The following is a 14,721-nucleotide window of genomic DNA, read 5'->3' as shown; positions in this document are numbered from 1 at the left end:
GTATTTCTTGTTAAAAAAAAATACATTTTCCATCAAACTATGGCTCCCCATAATAAAACCAGAGGCAGGAGCTAGTTAAAAGTATCTTTGATCAAACCATGCCTCTTTCTAGAACTAATGTAGCAAAGCTAAAATAAGCATTCCATATCATTTAGGTACTTATTTAATAAATAAATTCAGAAACAGCATTGGGAAAAGTTAACAGTATTGAAATAAAAGGCACTTTAAAAACAAGATGTGGTATTGAGGAGTTTTTGTATTTTAAAACAATTCCAAGAAGACTTTCACTTAATACTGATTTTACACAATCACTGCAGATGAGGGGTTACCCCAGCCCAATAATTTCAAAGGGGGGAAACGGATTAAAACAAGCTAACTTGTATCAATCAGTATGTCTTCAGAACAAAGTTGACAATTTGTTTAACATTGATCAACATGAAACACATGGAATAAGGCTTTGCAAAGAAGGCAGATATTTGGCTTTGCTAGTAATGAGTACAGAAAAGGACCTGAGGTTGAATACTGAAATATTAGAATAAAACTAAAGTATACTAAAAATAAATGAAACTTCTAATTTTGTCAGATGCATGTCATTTGATTATGTAATTAAGTGATTTACATTTCTTTATCCCATTAATACAAGTGGTTTTCAATCCCTTTAAAATAGCCCGTTTATGACAGTTTTATGAAATCATTAATTTATCTTTTCAGTCCTTTTGCAAGGCAAAACCTGTTCTCATCAATAGTGCAATAACCTTTAACATCCAAACATCAATGCTTCCCATGTATTAGTTTTTAGCACATCTGCACACATTACATGGAATGCGTCCCAAATGTAGCACCTTATTTTCCATGTAGTGCACTACTTTTGACCAGGGGGCCTATAGGGTGTTGGTCAAAAGTAGCACGCTATAAACAGAAATTGGGTGCTATTTGGGATGCACATGTTACCTGATGACTATGTTAGAATCATTCAATGATTTTCCATGATTGACAATGAATGTAATTGATGTGATCTTTAAAAACTACCCCAAATGATGAATCCAGATTCTTGCAATCAGGCTTGATGGATGACTCATTTATCCAAATTAATAAGTATGTAGCCCTGTCTGAGCCAGAACGGCCCATATGACAGGAGCCCATCTCCTGTTTCTGTAGTGTGAGGCAGGTTGATGTACAAGTACACCCCCTGAACAGGATGCTAGTCTATTGCAAGGAAAAAAATCAATGTTTACTACATATGTACCCTATGGTTGAAAAAAAACACTTCACAGCCACAATGCAAAATATTGGTATGCTTTAGTCTCAGGTGCTGCCTGACACTCACTGGCAAAATAATAACAAGTCCATGAAGAGAAAGAGAGCACTCTCTGTGCCCAGATGGGTATGGTCTCTGAAAGGCACAACCCATGGCCCATACCAGTCCCGTGGCAAAATCCTTATTTCTAACCAATTCTTCAAGAAATAAAAAAGCACCTTAAAGTATATACACATAACTACTAACTGTACATTTTAAAAGACAATGATTGCATAGAAAATAAACTGTTAGTAAGAAGACCACATGTAGTGGCCAAATGTAACGTTATAATACTGAAGCGACAAGAAGAAGAAATGACCAAAGACAAAAATTAACCCCCCCCCCCCCCCCCCACCTCTCATGCCCTAGAACTATATTTGCATACAGTGTTGTTCTGGGAGAACTGAAACTCCATCATTTGCCTTCATATTTGGGGTTGACCACCGTCGTAACAGCACTCTTGTAGATGGGATTTTCTCCCTGGAAGGCGCAAGAGAAACAAGAAGAAAACGTTAGAATTGTAATTTACAGTCATTATATATGTAACATGTTAGTCATAAGACAAGAGTTGCAATTTATGAGGAAAAAAAAACCCACAGCAAAATCCGAGCCCATTTAGAATATCAAATCATTGTCAAGCATTCTTTGGAAAGATCATGCCATCATAAGGTCATTTTGAGTGAGCATTCGTGTGTTGTCATCCAGGTAACACTGTTATATAAATATCAACAAACGTCTGACACAACATGCCATTTCAATCATAGCGTCAGATATGACACAATGTACATACTGTGGTTAAACTGAAGTGTAATAGGCTTACATGTGATGACCTGTTACAGTACTTACCTCTAGTCAAACTTAACAGAGGGGACAGTTTACAGTATATGGGTTTATTGTTGGTTTTAATATACCATCATGTGGATCTTTCTGTACCAGTGTCCTCAACTGACTTACTTGGCCCAAAGAGTGACCAAATGAAAGCCAAAAATATTGAGATTGATGAAATAGTGACAGCTTACAGTACGTTGACAAACACAAAGAAACACAAATAAAGCAAACAGGAAACCCATGCAGGAAAACAGACGAGAGAGAGAGAAAGTAAATACAAACTTATAGAACTGCAGCTTTACGTCCATAGATTGGATTCTGGAACTTATTAATAGGGCTCTTATATATGGGATTCTCTTGCTATGGGCAGAGAGAGTGGGACAGACATTTCAGAACAGGAAAAAACAACCGAAGAGAGAGACAGAATGAAATCATGGGTAAGTACAAATGAGAAGGAATGAAATAATGATATGGAAAAGAGGTAAAAAAAAAAACATGAATCCCTAGAGAAAGGAGTATTTCTACATCGGGATCAGAGGCTCAGAAGTTGAGAATCATCTAAGAGTGCTGGGAAGATTCCCTTTTATACAGTTGAAGTCGGAAGTTTACATACACTTAGGTTGGAGTCATTAAAAACAAATTTTTCAACCACTCCACAAATTCCTTTTTAACAAACTATAGTTTTGGCAAGTAGTTAGGACATCTACTTTGTGCATGACACAAGTCATTTTTCCAAGAATTGTTTACAGACATTATTTCACTATCACAATCCCAGTAGGTCAGAAGTTTACATACACTAAGTTGACTGTGCCTTTAAACAGCTTGGAAAATTCCCGAAAATTATGGCATGGCTTTAGAAACTTCTGATAGGCTAATTGACATCATTTGAGTCAATTCGAGGTGTACCTGTGGATGTATTGCAAGGCCTACCTTCAAACTCAGTGCCTCTTTGCTTCACATCATGGGAAAATCAAAATAAATCAGCCAAGACCTCAGAAAAACATTTGTAGACCTCCACAAGTCTGGTTCATCCGTGGGAGCAATTTCCAAACACCTGAAGGTACAACGTTCATCTGTACAAACAATAGTACGCAAGTATAAACACCACGGGACAACGCAGCCGTCGTACCGCTCAGGAAGGAGACACGTTCTGTCTCCTAGAGACGACCGTACTTTGGTGCGAAAAGTGCGAAACAATCCCAGAACAACAGAAAAGGACCTTGTGAAGATGCTGGAGGAAACCGGTACAAAAGTATCTATATCCACAGTAAAACGAGTCCTATAATCAACATAACCTGAAAGGCCGCTCAGCAAGGAAGAAGCCACTGCTCCAAAATAAAAAAGCCAGACTACGGTTTGCAACTGCACATGGGGAAGAAGAACACCATCCAGAGGACATTGTTGTTTGGGTGCTTTACTGCAGGAGGGACTGGTGCACTTCACAAAATAGATGGCATCATGAGGCAGGAAAATTATGTGGATATATTGAAGCAACATCAAGACATCAGTCAGGAAGTTCAAGCTTGGTTGCAATTGGGTCTTCCAACTGGACAATGACCCCAAGCATACTTGGAAAAAATGGCTTAAGGACAACAAAGTCAAGGTATGAGTGGTCATCACAAAGCCCTGACCTCAATCCTATAGAAAAATTGTGGGCAGAACTGAAAAAGTGTGTGAGCAAGGAGGCCTACAAGCCTGATTCAGTTAGCCCATTCCTCCTGACAGAGCTGGTGTAAAATTCACCCAACTTATTGTGGGAAGCTTGTGGAAGGCTACCTGAAACGTTTGACCCAAGTGAAATAATTTAAAAGGCAATGCTACCAAATACTAATTGAGTGTAAACTTCTGACCCACTGGGAATGGCATGAAAGAAAAAGCTTAAATAATTCTCTACTATTATTCTGACATTTCACACCTTTTACAAGGATTACATGTCAGGAATTGTGTAACTGAGTTAATGTATTTGGCTAAGGTAAACTTCTGACTTCAACTGTATATGTATACAAGTCAGGTCAGACTGCGCTCTCATACAGTCATTGATGTCTGAGGTCTTCTCTATGTACCATAATGAGAGGGTCTAGAAGCCTCAGTGCCCTGCCCATTTCACCAGAGAAGCTCTCACATGTGGCTGGTCTGAAAGAGTAATTAGGACGTGCTGAATCAAGCATTTTGGAAATCCTGGGTCACATTCATTAGGGCATATCGTAGCAAAATGCTTTGCAATGGAAAAGGAATGAGTGTTTCTTACAGACTATTCCATGTAGTACTCTGTCTGTTTTCTTACATTTGGTGCTGTTAGGTTCTAATTCTCAGAGTAAAAAACTCAACGCTTAACCAAGTTTAATTTTCCCCAGAGGATCAATACAGCTGCATTAGACAAAACATGTTTCCACCACCACAAGTATATATATATATACACTCCAATTTTAGGCACTTCTCCTTCTATTATGATTCGACAGGAAGACGAAGTAATAGGGTAATAAACCATCATTTCTCTCTTAAGGGGATTTGACCTGACCTCAACCCCTCATTTGCCTAATCCACAGATGTCCATCCGTAACCCCTATAGCAATCCTGTGACTTCCTCACGTCCACCTGACACATTCCAAAGCCATCTGGCTCCTACAGATAACCATTAACTTCTGATGTAAAAACCAGTCTTTCACTCCTCAGATACTACATTTCTGAGTATAACAATGTTCCAAGTTTATCCCAGAATCTAACAGTGCCTAATGAATGCCACCCTGCTGTCCGGAACTTAACCTCTACCTGCTGTGTGTTTAACACGACACTAGATGGCAGCAGAACACCAACCAAACTAGGCTTCTGTAGCAACTCCCAGGAAAAGACAGATGTACAGTACCAGTCAAGTTTGAACACACCTACTCATTGAAAGGTTTCTTTATTTTTTACTATTTTCTAAATTGTAGAATAAGTGAACTCATAAATACTATAAAATAACATATGGAAACGTGTAGTAACCAAAAAGTGTAACATCAAAAACATGAGATTTTTCAAAGTAGCCAGCTTAATGACAGCTTTGCACACTCTTGGCATTCTCTCAACCAGCTTCATGAGGTAGTCACCTGGAATGCATTTCAATTAATGGGTGTGCCTTGTTTAAAGTTCATTTGTGGAATTTCTTTCCTTAATGCGTTTGGGCCAATCAGTTATTTTGTGACAAGGTAGGGGTGGTATACAGAAGATAGCCCTATTTGGTAAAATACCAAGTCCATATTATGGCAAGAAGAGCTCAAATAAGGAACGAGAAACGACAGTCCATCATTACTTTAAGACATGAAGGTCTGTCAATTCGGAACAATTCAAGAACTTTGAAAGTTTCTTCAAGCGCAGTCGCAAAAACCATCAAGCGCTATGATGAAACTGGCTCTCATGAGGACTGCCACAGCAAAGGAAGACCCAGCGTTACCTCTGGTGCAGAGGATACGTTCATTAGTTAACTGCACCTCAGATTGCAGCTTTAAATGCTTAATAGAGTTCAAGTAACAGACATCTCAACATCAACTGTTCAGAGGAGACTGAGTGAATCAGGCCTACATGGACAATTTGCTGCAAAGAAACCACTAAAGGACACCAATAAGAAGAGACTTGCTTTGGGCCAAGAAACATGAGCAATGGACATTAGACTGGTGGAAATCTGTCCTTTGGTCTGACGAGTCCAAATTTGAGATTTTTGGTTCCAACCGTTGTGTCTGACGCAGAGTAGGTGAATGGATGATCTCTGCATGGAGGAGGTGGTGTGATCGTGCTTGGCTGGTGACACTGTCAGTGATTTTATTTTGAATTCAAGGTACAATTAACCAGCATGGCTACCACAGCATTCTGCAGCGATACGCCATCTGGTTTGCGCTTAGTGGGACTATCATTTGTTTTTCAACAGGTTAATGACCCCAAAAACACCACCAGGCTGTGTAAGGGTTATTTGACCAATAAGGAGAGTGATGGAGTACTGCATCATGTGACCTGGCCCCCACAATCACCCGACCTCAACCCAATTGAGATGATTTGGGATGAGTTGGACCGAGTGAAGGAAAAGTAGCCAACAAGTGCTCTGCATGTGTGGGAACTCTTTCAAGACTGTTGGAAAAGCATCCCTCATGAAGCTGGGTGAGAGAATGCCAACAGGAGGCAAAGCTGTCATCAATGCAAAGGGTGGCTACTTGGAATAATCTCATAACTAACATTTTCATTTGTTTAACACTTGTTTGCTTACTACATGATTCCATATGTGTTCTTTCATAGTTTTGATATCTTCACTATTATTCTACAATGTAGAAAATAGTAAAAATAAAGAAAAACCCTTGAATGAGTAGGTGTGTCAACTTTTGACTGGTACTGTATGTGTATTCAGGGACCTTCACATTCAAAAGGCTTCTGTTTTTTTGGTTTCTCTATTTTGCACAGAGATTACTTCAAACTTCTAAGATATTTACTTTGAAGTTGAAATTGAGTAGGACCGTCTGTGCGTCTTATAAAATCATCATCATCAACAGGTCTGTTACAGTCATCAAAGTTTGAGAGAGAATACAACACTCTTTCCAACTCTATATTCCTCTAGGAGTCCATTCTCTGTTTAAGAGATTCACACGGTGTTCATATCTATAACACCTGTTTTCCATGTCTCAATCAAACTACTGAAATTAGTCAGGGAGAATATAAACTAAGACTGGCAAAAATACATAATTGCCATTACAAACTTCTCAAAGATGGCTGCCTGGTACTATGTCTACTATCCACTCTTACCGTGTCCCATTTAGCATTCATCTTCTCCTTTTCAAACTTGGCGAACTCCCTCCTGTCGTGGATGATCATGAGCAGCTTCCAAATGAGCAGCAAAGCCAGGCCGATCAGCACAATGCCCGCCACAACGCCAGCCACGATGGGGATGATGTCTGGGCCCGCAGGGCAGTCTGGAACACAGACAGGGAAACAAGAAAATTAAGTTAGCCCAATATTTTTGAGGGTATTTAACCAGGCAAGTCAGCTGATGTAAAATCAAATTAATTTACACAATTATGTCCTGATTTGCATTATACTGCATCTAGGACAAGGAACTTCTGGTCAGTTCTTCACGGTCAGGGCAAGAACTCCTTGCTCTAATCACACTTTTATTTTATTTTTTATTTCACCTTTATTTAACCAGGTAGGCTAGTTGAGAACAAGTTCTCATTTGCAACTGCGACCTGGCCAAGATAAAGCATAGCAGTGTGAACAGACAACAACACAGAGTTACACATGGAGTAAACAATAGACAAGTCAATAACATGGTAGAAAAAAGAGAATCTATATACAATGTGTGCAAAAGGCATGAGGTAGGCAATAAATCGAATAATTACAATTTAGCAGATTAACACTGGAGTGATAAATCATCAGATGATCATGTGCAAGAAGAGATACTGGTGTGCAGAAAAGTAAAATAAATAAAAGCAGTATGGGGGTGAGGTAGGTAAATTGGGTGGGTAGTTTACAGATGGACTATGTACAGCTGCAGCGATCGGTTAGCTGCTCGGATAGCAGATTTTTAAAGTTGTTGAGGGAGATAAAAGTCTCCAACTTCAGAGATTTTTGCAATTTGTTCCAGTCGCAGGCAGCAGAGAACTGGAAGGAAAGGCGTCCAAATGAGGTTTTGGCTTTAGGGATGATCAGTGAGATACACCTGCTGGAGCGCGTGCTACGGGTGGGTGTAGCCATCGTGACCAGTGAACTGAGATAATGCAGCACTTTGCCTAGCATAGCCTTGTAGATGACCTGGAGCCAGTGGGTCTGACGACGAACATGTAGCGAGGGCCAGCCGACTAGGGCATACAGGTCGCAGTGGTGGGTCGTATAAGGTGCTTTAGTAACAAAACGGATGGCACTGTGATAAACTGCATCCAGTTTGCTGAGTAGAGTATTGGAGGCTATTTTGTAGATGACATCGCCGAAGTCGAGGATCGGTAGGATAGTCAGTTTTACTAGGGTAAGTTTGGCGGCGTGAGTGAAGGAGGCTTTGTTCCGGAATAGAAAGCCGACTCTAGATTTGATTTTGGATTGGAGATGTTTGATATGAGTCTGGAAGGAGAGTTTGCAGTTTAGCCAGACACCTAGGTACTTATAGATGTCCACATATTCTAGGTCGGAACCGTCCAGGGTGGTGATGCTAGTCGGGCGTGCGGGTGCAGGCATCGAACGGTTGAAAAGCATGCATTTGGTTTTACTAGCGTTTAAGAGCAGTTGGAGGCCACGGAAGGAGTGTTGTATGGCATTGAAGCTCGTTTGGAGGTTAGATAGCACAGTGTCCAGGGAAGGGCCGGAAGTATACAGAATGGTGTCGTCTGCGTAGAGGTGGATCAGGGAATCGCCCGCAGCAAGAGCAACATCATTGATGTATACAGAGAAAAGAGTCAGCCCGAGAATTGAACCCTGTGGTACCCCCATAGAGACTGCCAGAGGACCGGACAACATGCCCTCCGATTTGACACACTGAACTCTGTCTGCAAAGTAGTTGGTGAACCAGGCAAGGCAGTCATTAGAAAAACCGAGGCTACTGAGTCTGCCGATAAGAATATGGTGATTGACAGAGTCGAAAGCCTTGGCCAGGTCGATGAAGACGGCTGCACAGTAATGTCTTTTATCGATGGCGGTTATGATATCGTTTAGTACCTTGAGCGTGGCTGAGGTGCACCCGTGACCGGCTCGGAAACCGGATTGCACAGCGGAGAAGGTACGGTGGGATTCGAGATGGTCAGTGATCTGTTTGTTGACTTGGCTTTCGAAGACCTTAGCTAGGCAGGGCAGGATGGATATAGGTCTGTAACAGTTTGGGTCCAGGGTGTCTCCCCCTTTGAAGAGGGGGATGACAGCGGCAGCTTTCCAATCCTTGGGGATCTCAGATGATACGAAGGAGAGGTTGAACAGGCTGGTAATAGGGGGTGCGACAATGGCAGCGGACAGTTTCAGAAATAGGGGGCCCAGATTGTCAAGCCCAGCTGATTTGTATGGGTCCAGGTTTTCCAGCTCTTTCAGAACGTCTGCTATCTGGATATGGGTAAAGGAGAAGCTGGGGAGGCTTGGGCGAGTAGCAGCGGGGGGGGCGGGGCTGTTGGTCAAGGTTGGAGTCGCCAGGTGGAAGGCATGGCCAGCCATTGAGAAATGTTTGTTGAAGTTTTCGATTATCACGGACTTATCAGTGGTGACCGTGTTATCTAGCCTCAGTGCAGTGGGCAGCTGGGAGGAGGTGCTCTTGTTTTCCATGGACTTTACAGTATCCCAGAACTTTTTGGAGTTAGAGCTACAGGATGCAAATTTCTGCTTGAAAAAGCTGGCCTTTGCTTTCCTGACTGACTGCGTGTATTGGTTCCTGACTTCCCTGAACAGTTGCATATCACGGGGGCTCTTCGATGCTATTGCAGTTCGCCACAGGATGTTTTTGTGCTGGTCGAGGGCAGTCAGGTCTGGAGTGAACCAAGGGCTATATCTGTTCTTGGTTCTGCATTTTTTGAACGGAGCATGCTTGTCTAATATGGTGAGGAAGTAACTTTTAAAGAATGACCAGGCATCCTCAACTGACGGGATGAGGTCAATATCCTTCCAGGGTACCCGGGCCAGGTCGATTAGAAAGGCCTGCTCGCAGAAGTGTTTTAGGGAACGTTTGACAGTGATGAGGGGTGGTCGTTTGGCCGCGGACCCATGGCGGATACAGGCAATGAGGCAGTGATCGCTGAGATCTTGATTGAAGACAGCAGAGGTGTATTTGGAGGGCAAGTTGGTCAGGATAATGTCTATTAGGGTGCCCATGTTTACGGATTTAGGGTTGTACCTGGTGGGTTCCTTGATGATTTGTGTGAGATTGAGGGCATCAAGCTTAGATTGTAGGACTGCCGGGGTGTTAAGCATATCCCAGTTTAGGTCACCTAACAGAACAAACTCTGAAGCTAGATGGGGAGCGATCCATTCACAGATGGTGTCCAGGGCACAGCTGGGAGCTGAGGGGGGTCGGTAGCAGGCGGCAACAGTGAGAGACTTATTTCTGGAGAGATTAATTTTTAAAATTAGAAGTTCGAACTGTTTGGGCATAGACCTGGAAAGTATGACAGAACTTTGCAGGCTATCTCTGCAGTAGATTGCAACTCCTCCCCCTTTGGCAGTTTTATCTTGACGGAAAGTGTTATAGTTGGGTATGGAAATCTCAGAATTTTTGGTGGCCTTCCTATGCCAGGATTCGGACACGGCGAGGACATCAGGGTTGGCAGAGTGTGCTAAAGCGGTGAGTAAGGCAAACTTAGGGAGGAGGCTTCTGATGTTGACATGCATGAGGCCAAGGCTTTTTCGATCACAGAAGTCAACAAATGAGGGTGACTGGGGACATGCAGGGCCTGGGTTTACCTCCACATCACCCGAGGAACAGAGGAGTAGCAGGATGAGGGTGCGGCTAAAGGCTATCAAAACTGGTCGCCTAGAGCGTTGGGGACAAGGAATAAAAGGAGCAGATTTATGGGCGTGGTAGAATAGATTCTGGGCATAATGTGCAGACCAGGGTATGGTGGGGCACGGGTACAGCGGAGGCAAGCCCAGGCACTGGGTGATGATAAGAGAGGTTGTATCTCTGGACATGCTGGTCTCAATGGGTGAGGTCCCCACATGTGTGGGGGGTGGGACAAAGGAGGTATCAGAGGTACGGAGAGTGGAACTACGGGGTCCATTGCAAACCAAAACAATGATAACTAGCCTGAACAACAGTATGCAAGGCATATTGATATTTGAGAGAGACATACAATAAGGCATAAAGTGATTGCAGGTCATGATTGGGAGAGCTAGCTAAAACAGCAGGTGAAATAACAGCAGCTAGTCAGCTAACACAGCAACAGAAGGTAAAAATGGCGACGACTGGGCAGAGAGGGTCGGATTAACTACACACAGATCCTGAGTTAAGGCACAGAGCCGACAGATAAAACACAAATAAACAGAATGGAGTACCGTGAATTAATGGACAGTCAAGCAGGCATCAGCTATGTAGCCAAGTGATCATAGTGTCCAGGGGGCAGCCGTAGATGGAGTAGTGAGGCCTCCACTAAGCTAGCACGCGTTTAAAGTTAGTAGCCCGGGGGGGTGGTCTGCTCAGACGGAGGGGGTCTGCTCAGACGGAGGCCGGTTGAGGGCACCGGTTGAGGGCACGTCTGCAAACCAGACGTGGTCGTGTCGACAGAGAATCCAAGCCGGATAGCGATGGCGAAAGAGGTTGTGAATTGTAGAATTGTGTTTGCTAACTGGTGCTAGCTTCCTAGCTGCGCTAGCTGCAAGATAAGCTAGCAGTTAGCAGACCGGGGCAGGCAAGTTAGCCTTTGGGGGACGTCGCGATGGGGGGGGGAAGTCTGTTTTTGCCTCTTCGTGCGGTGACGTCGATAGACCAGTCGTGGAATTAGTAGGGTTCCAGGTAGCTCTAGGTAGCTAACAGGCCTAGTAGGTTAGCAGAATGGGCCTTCAGCGGGCGTCACGCCTGAGGGGCCTGTTGGAGTCCCCGGGCAGATTATGTCGGTATTCCAGTCGTAGAGGATAGGCGGGGTTCCGTGCTCCGTACCGGCAGTAAATGGGTCCTGGTCTTGTATCCCAGGAGTGGGCTTCAGTGGTAGCACAGGAGCCCTAGCCAATTAGCTTCAGGCTAATTGGTGCCTGCTCCGGTGCCTGCTCCGGGATGGAAACGCTAGCCAGGAGTGGTCACCCGGGATTGTGGTTAGCTAGTTGCGAAGATCCAGATGAAAATGTTCAGAGTTTGTGGTAGGAATCCGGGGATATGGAGAGAAATAGGTCCGTTATGCTCTGGTTTTAGTCACGTTGTTCGACCTAGCGAGAGCTTTCCGAGCTAAAGGTTAGCTGATGACCGCTAGCAATGGTTTGCTAACTGATAGCTGGTAGGCAGTTAGCCAGCTATCTTCAGTAGATGGATTCCAGATCAGAAGTAAATAGAAATACTTTAGAAAAAAGCAGATCCACGCCACATTGGGTGAGGCGGGTTGCAGGAGAGTATTTAGAAGTTGAGGTTTAAGAAAGTATTTTTAAAAGATATGCGAAGAAAAAGATGTAAAAATATACAAGGGACACGGGACACGACAGGACAAAGACGTAACACTACTCAATGGATAAAACAAATAAACCTATTTTTCGCTCTGTTATATCCTCAGTCACAATGCCATAGACTGCATATTCTCACCTAGTGTTTCCACCACATGGACCTCCTTCTCTGTGTTGTTGTTGACAGCGTAGGTGTAGTAGAACCAGCAGTCATTGGCATCCCTCTCCTTACAGTGCATCAGGGGGAAGGCCTGTCCTGGCTGGGGCAGCTTGTCTCGGTCCTTCACCTTGATCAGGTTGAAGTAGCTACAGTCCCTCTCACACATCTCCTTCTTCTCCCCCGTCCCAAAGGCCCTGCACTGAACACACTCCCTGTGGAAGACAGGACATTGACATTAAACCCTGTACAGCTGGATTAACACATGCAGGTAGTCTCACATTGGGATTCCTAGACTTGTAACATTCACTTGTCTATTGGAATGCAAGAAAGCTAAATATTGAGGTTTATGCAAGCGTCTAGTGGGTAATGCTGTACCCTACACTCTTAGCATATTGTTTTTCTATCTAGAACCTAAAAGGGTTCTTCAGCTGTCCCCATAAGAGGACCCTTTGAAGAAACCTGTTTGATTCCAGGTAGAACCCAAAAGGGTTCTACGTTGAATCAAAAAGGGTTATTCTATGGGGACAGCCGAAGAACCCTCTTATCTAAGAGTGTAACTAGCACTACTGGTTTTAGATATCACAGTCGTCTAAACGGTCCATTTTTCCCTTTTTTTTTGAATGATCGGAAGAAAGGAAACAGGTCACAAAAATAATGGATGTTAAGTCGGATAAATGAAGAAAGCTAGATGCCTATTTAAAAAGGGTAAGAGGCAAACTTAAGGCTGAGGAAAGAGAGAAGGAATCGGTCCCTTAAAAAAAACGGGGGGGGCTGAATTATTTACAACCATTACAATAAACCTGTAATCCACATAACATTCCCACTAGGAAATACAGCAAATAGTCATTTTTTTTGCATTCTTAAAACAATATAATGATAAATACAATTAATTAATTCCTTTATTCAACTCACTTGTGTTCTGCGCAGACTCCTGGACAGGTGGGACAGATCTCACAGGTAGGCCCCTGGAACTTGGGGTCAGTGCACTTGCAGGTGCCACACTCACAGGTGCCCCGGCCATTACAGATCTGCTTGTTAGAGGCCAGGCAGGTTGTGGTGTCCAGAGAACAGTCACAGGCACTGCCCGTCCAGTTGGCATCACAGATACACACCCTGCACTCACAACGTCCATGTCCTGCCACAACACAACACAACACACACAGGGTCAGAGATGAGAGATTACCCTGCAAAGATCAAATACAATCACAGATAAAAAAAAAGCTGACAAATGAGGGTAAATCTAATTTCATAACGAGCAATGATCTGTAATTTCATTGGAAATGGGCTCATTATAACCACGAACGACCACGAGGTCACTCATGTGTGCGCAGAGCAGGATGTCACACTTGTCTTCAGATGGTAGAGCTTGGCCATCATTTCACAGTAAGCAGAATCTGTAATGATATCATTTAACGCATTTATCTTCTTCGACGCATGCCTATTGCACACCACAGCAGCTCAACTGATGACTTACCTCCGCAGAGTTTGTTGTTGGAGCGGTCACAGTTAAAGTTGTCACACTCGCAGAACTTTCCACTGTAGCGTTCCTCTGGGTTCTCCCTCTTCTTACACTCGCAGGCTCCACACACACAGTCTCCGTTGTTGCTGCAGATGTCTGTACCGTTGTCTTTACGACAGTTCTTATCCAGGTCTTCACTGGTCACTTCGTTGGTGCTGCACTCACAATGTCTACCTATACGGCCCTCGTTGCACCTGAGTGACAATAAAGAAAATGAAATGTAATCCTTTTTTTACAACAACATGCCAATATTGTAGAATATTCAGACAAACCGATGCAATACACCGGAAATCAGTTACATACCAATGGACTATAGAAATAGATTTACAATGCATTAAACATACAGTATCAAACATCATACTTTCTCTATGCCATGGACAATAATACAATATGAAAGGTAAATAAGGGTTAAGCTCTTCTGCCTGTGAAACATAAGTGCCTTACCTGCAGGCTCCACATTCATATGTCCCGTTACCGTTGTGGCAGATTTCACTGTTCTCAGTGCCGTCTTTGTGACAGTCACATTCGCAGATGAAGTTCAGAGCGATCTCCACCTCCTCTGTGAACCCTAGGGGTTTGATCTTGATGGTCTCTGGTTTGCCCATCTTAGGACACTGCTTAGCTGTGATGTTTATGGTGAAAGACACCTACAGATAAGTGATGAAGGAATGCATTCACACTAAGGGCATACTAATTACATTTCATAATAAAGAAAACTATGCATTTGACTAGTCGGACATCTAATAATGAACAAATCCAATGCACTTGGCCAGAAACCTGAAATAACTTAACCCGAAAGATGACAAAAATAGATCTATATTTAGAATAGAAAACAATGGAGGATGTTTT

General features: G+C 43.2%; 1 protein-coding gene across 3 annotated transcripts in view; it reads right to left on the bottom strand.

Moving 5' to 3' along the window:
* Window positions 1-147: 147 nt before the first annotated feature.
* Window positions 148-14,721, bottom strand: part of LOC129859475 (integrin beta-1-like) — a 53,638-nt gene continuing 39,064 nt past the window's right edge. For 2 of the 3 annotated variants that reach the window (XM_055929312.1, XM_055929311.1), the window contains exons 11-17: window positions 14,317-14,519; window positions 13,828-14,066; window positions 13,266-13,488; window positions 12,333-12,565; window positions 6,890-7,056; window positions 2,408-2,485; window positions 1,689-1,777 (exon numbers count right to left, since the gene is read on the bottom strand). In XM_055929312.1, the coding sequence (XP_055785287.1) occupies window positions 2,408-2,485; window positions 6,890-7,056; window positions 12,333-12,565; window positions 13,266-13,488; window positions 13,828-14,066; window positions 14,317-14,519 (1,143 nt within the window). In that variant the 3' untranslated portion in view covers window positions 1,689-1,777. Of the gene's footprint in view, window positions 1,778-2,407; window positions 2,486-6,889; window positions 7,057-12,332; window positions 12,566-13,265; window positions 13,489-13,827; window positions 14,067-14,316; window positions 14,520-14,721 lie in introns of all 3 variants that reach the window. The other variant, XM_055929313.1, reaches the window with a different exon arrangement.

This window comes from Salvelinus fontinalis, chromosome 7, assembly GCF_029448725.1.
Source record: "Salvelinus fontinalis isolate EN_2023a chromosome 7, ASM2944872v1, whole genome shotgun sequence".
Taxonomy (NCBI): domain Eukaryota; kingdom Metazoa; phylum Chordata; class Actinopteri; order Salmoniformes; family Salmonidae; genus Salvelinus; species Salvelinus fontinalis.
Note: the sequence above shows the minus strand (reverse complement) of the source record. Positions and strands in the feature narration are given on the sequence as shown.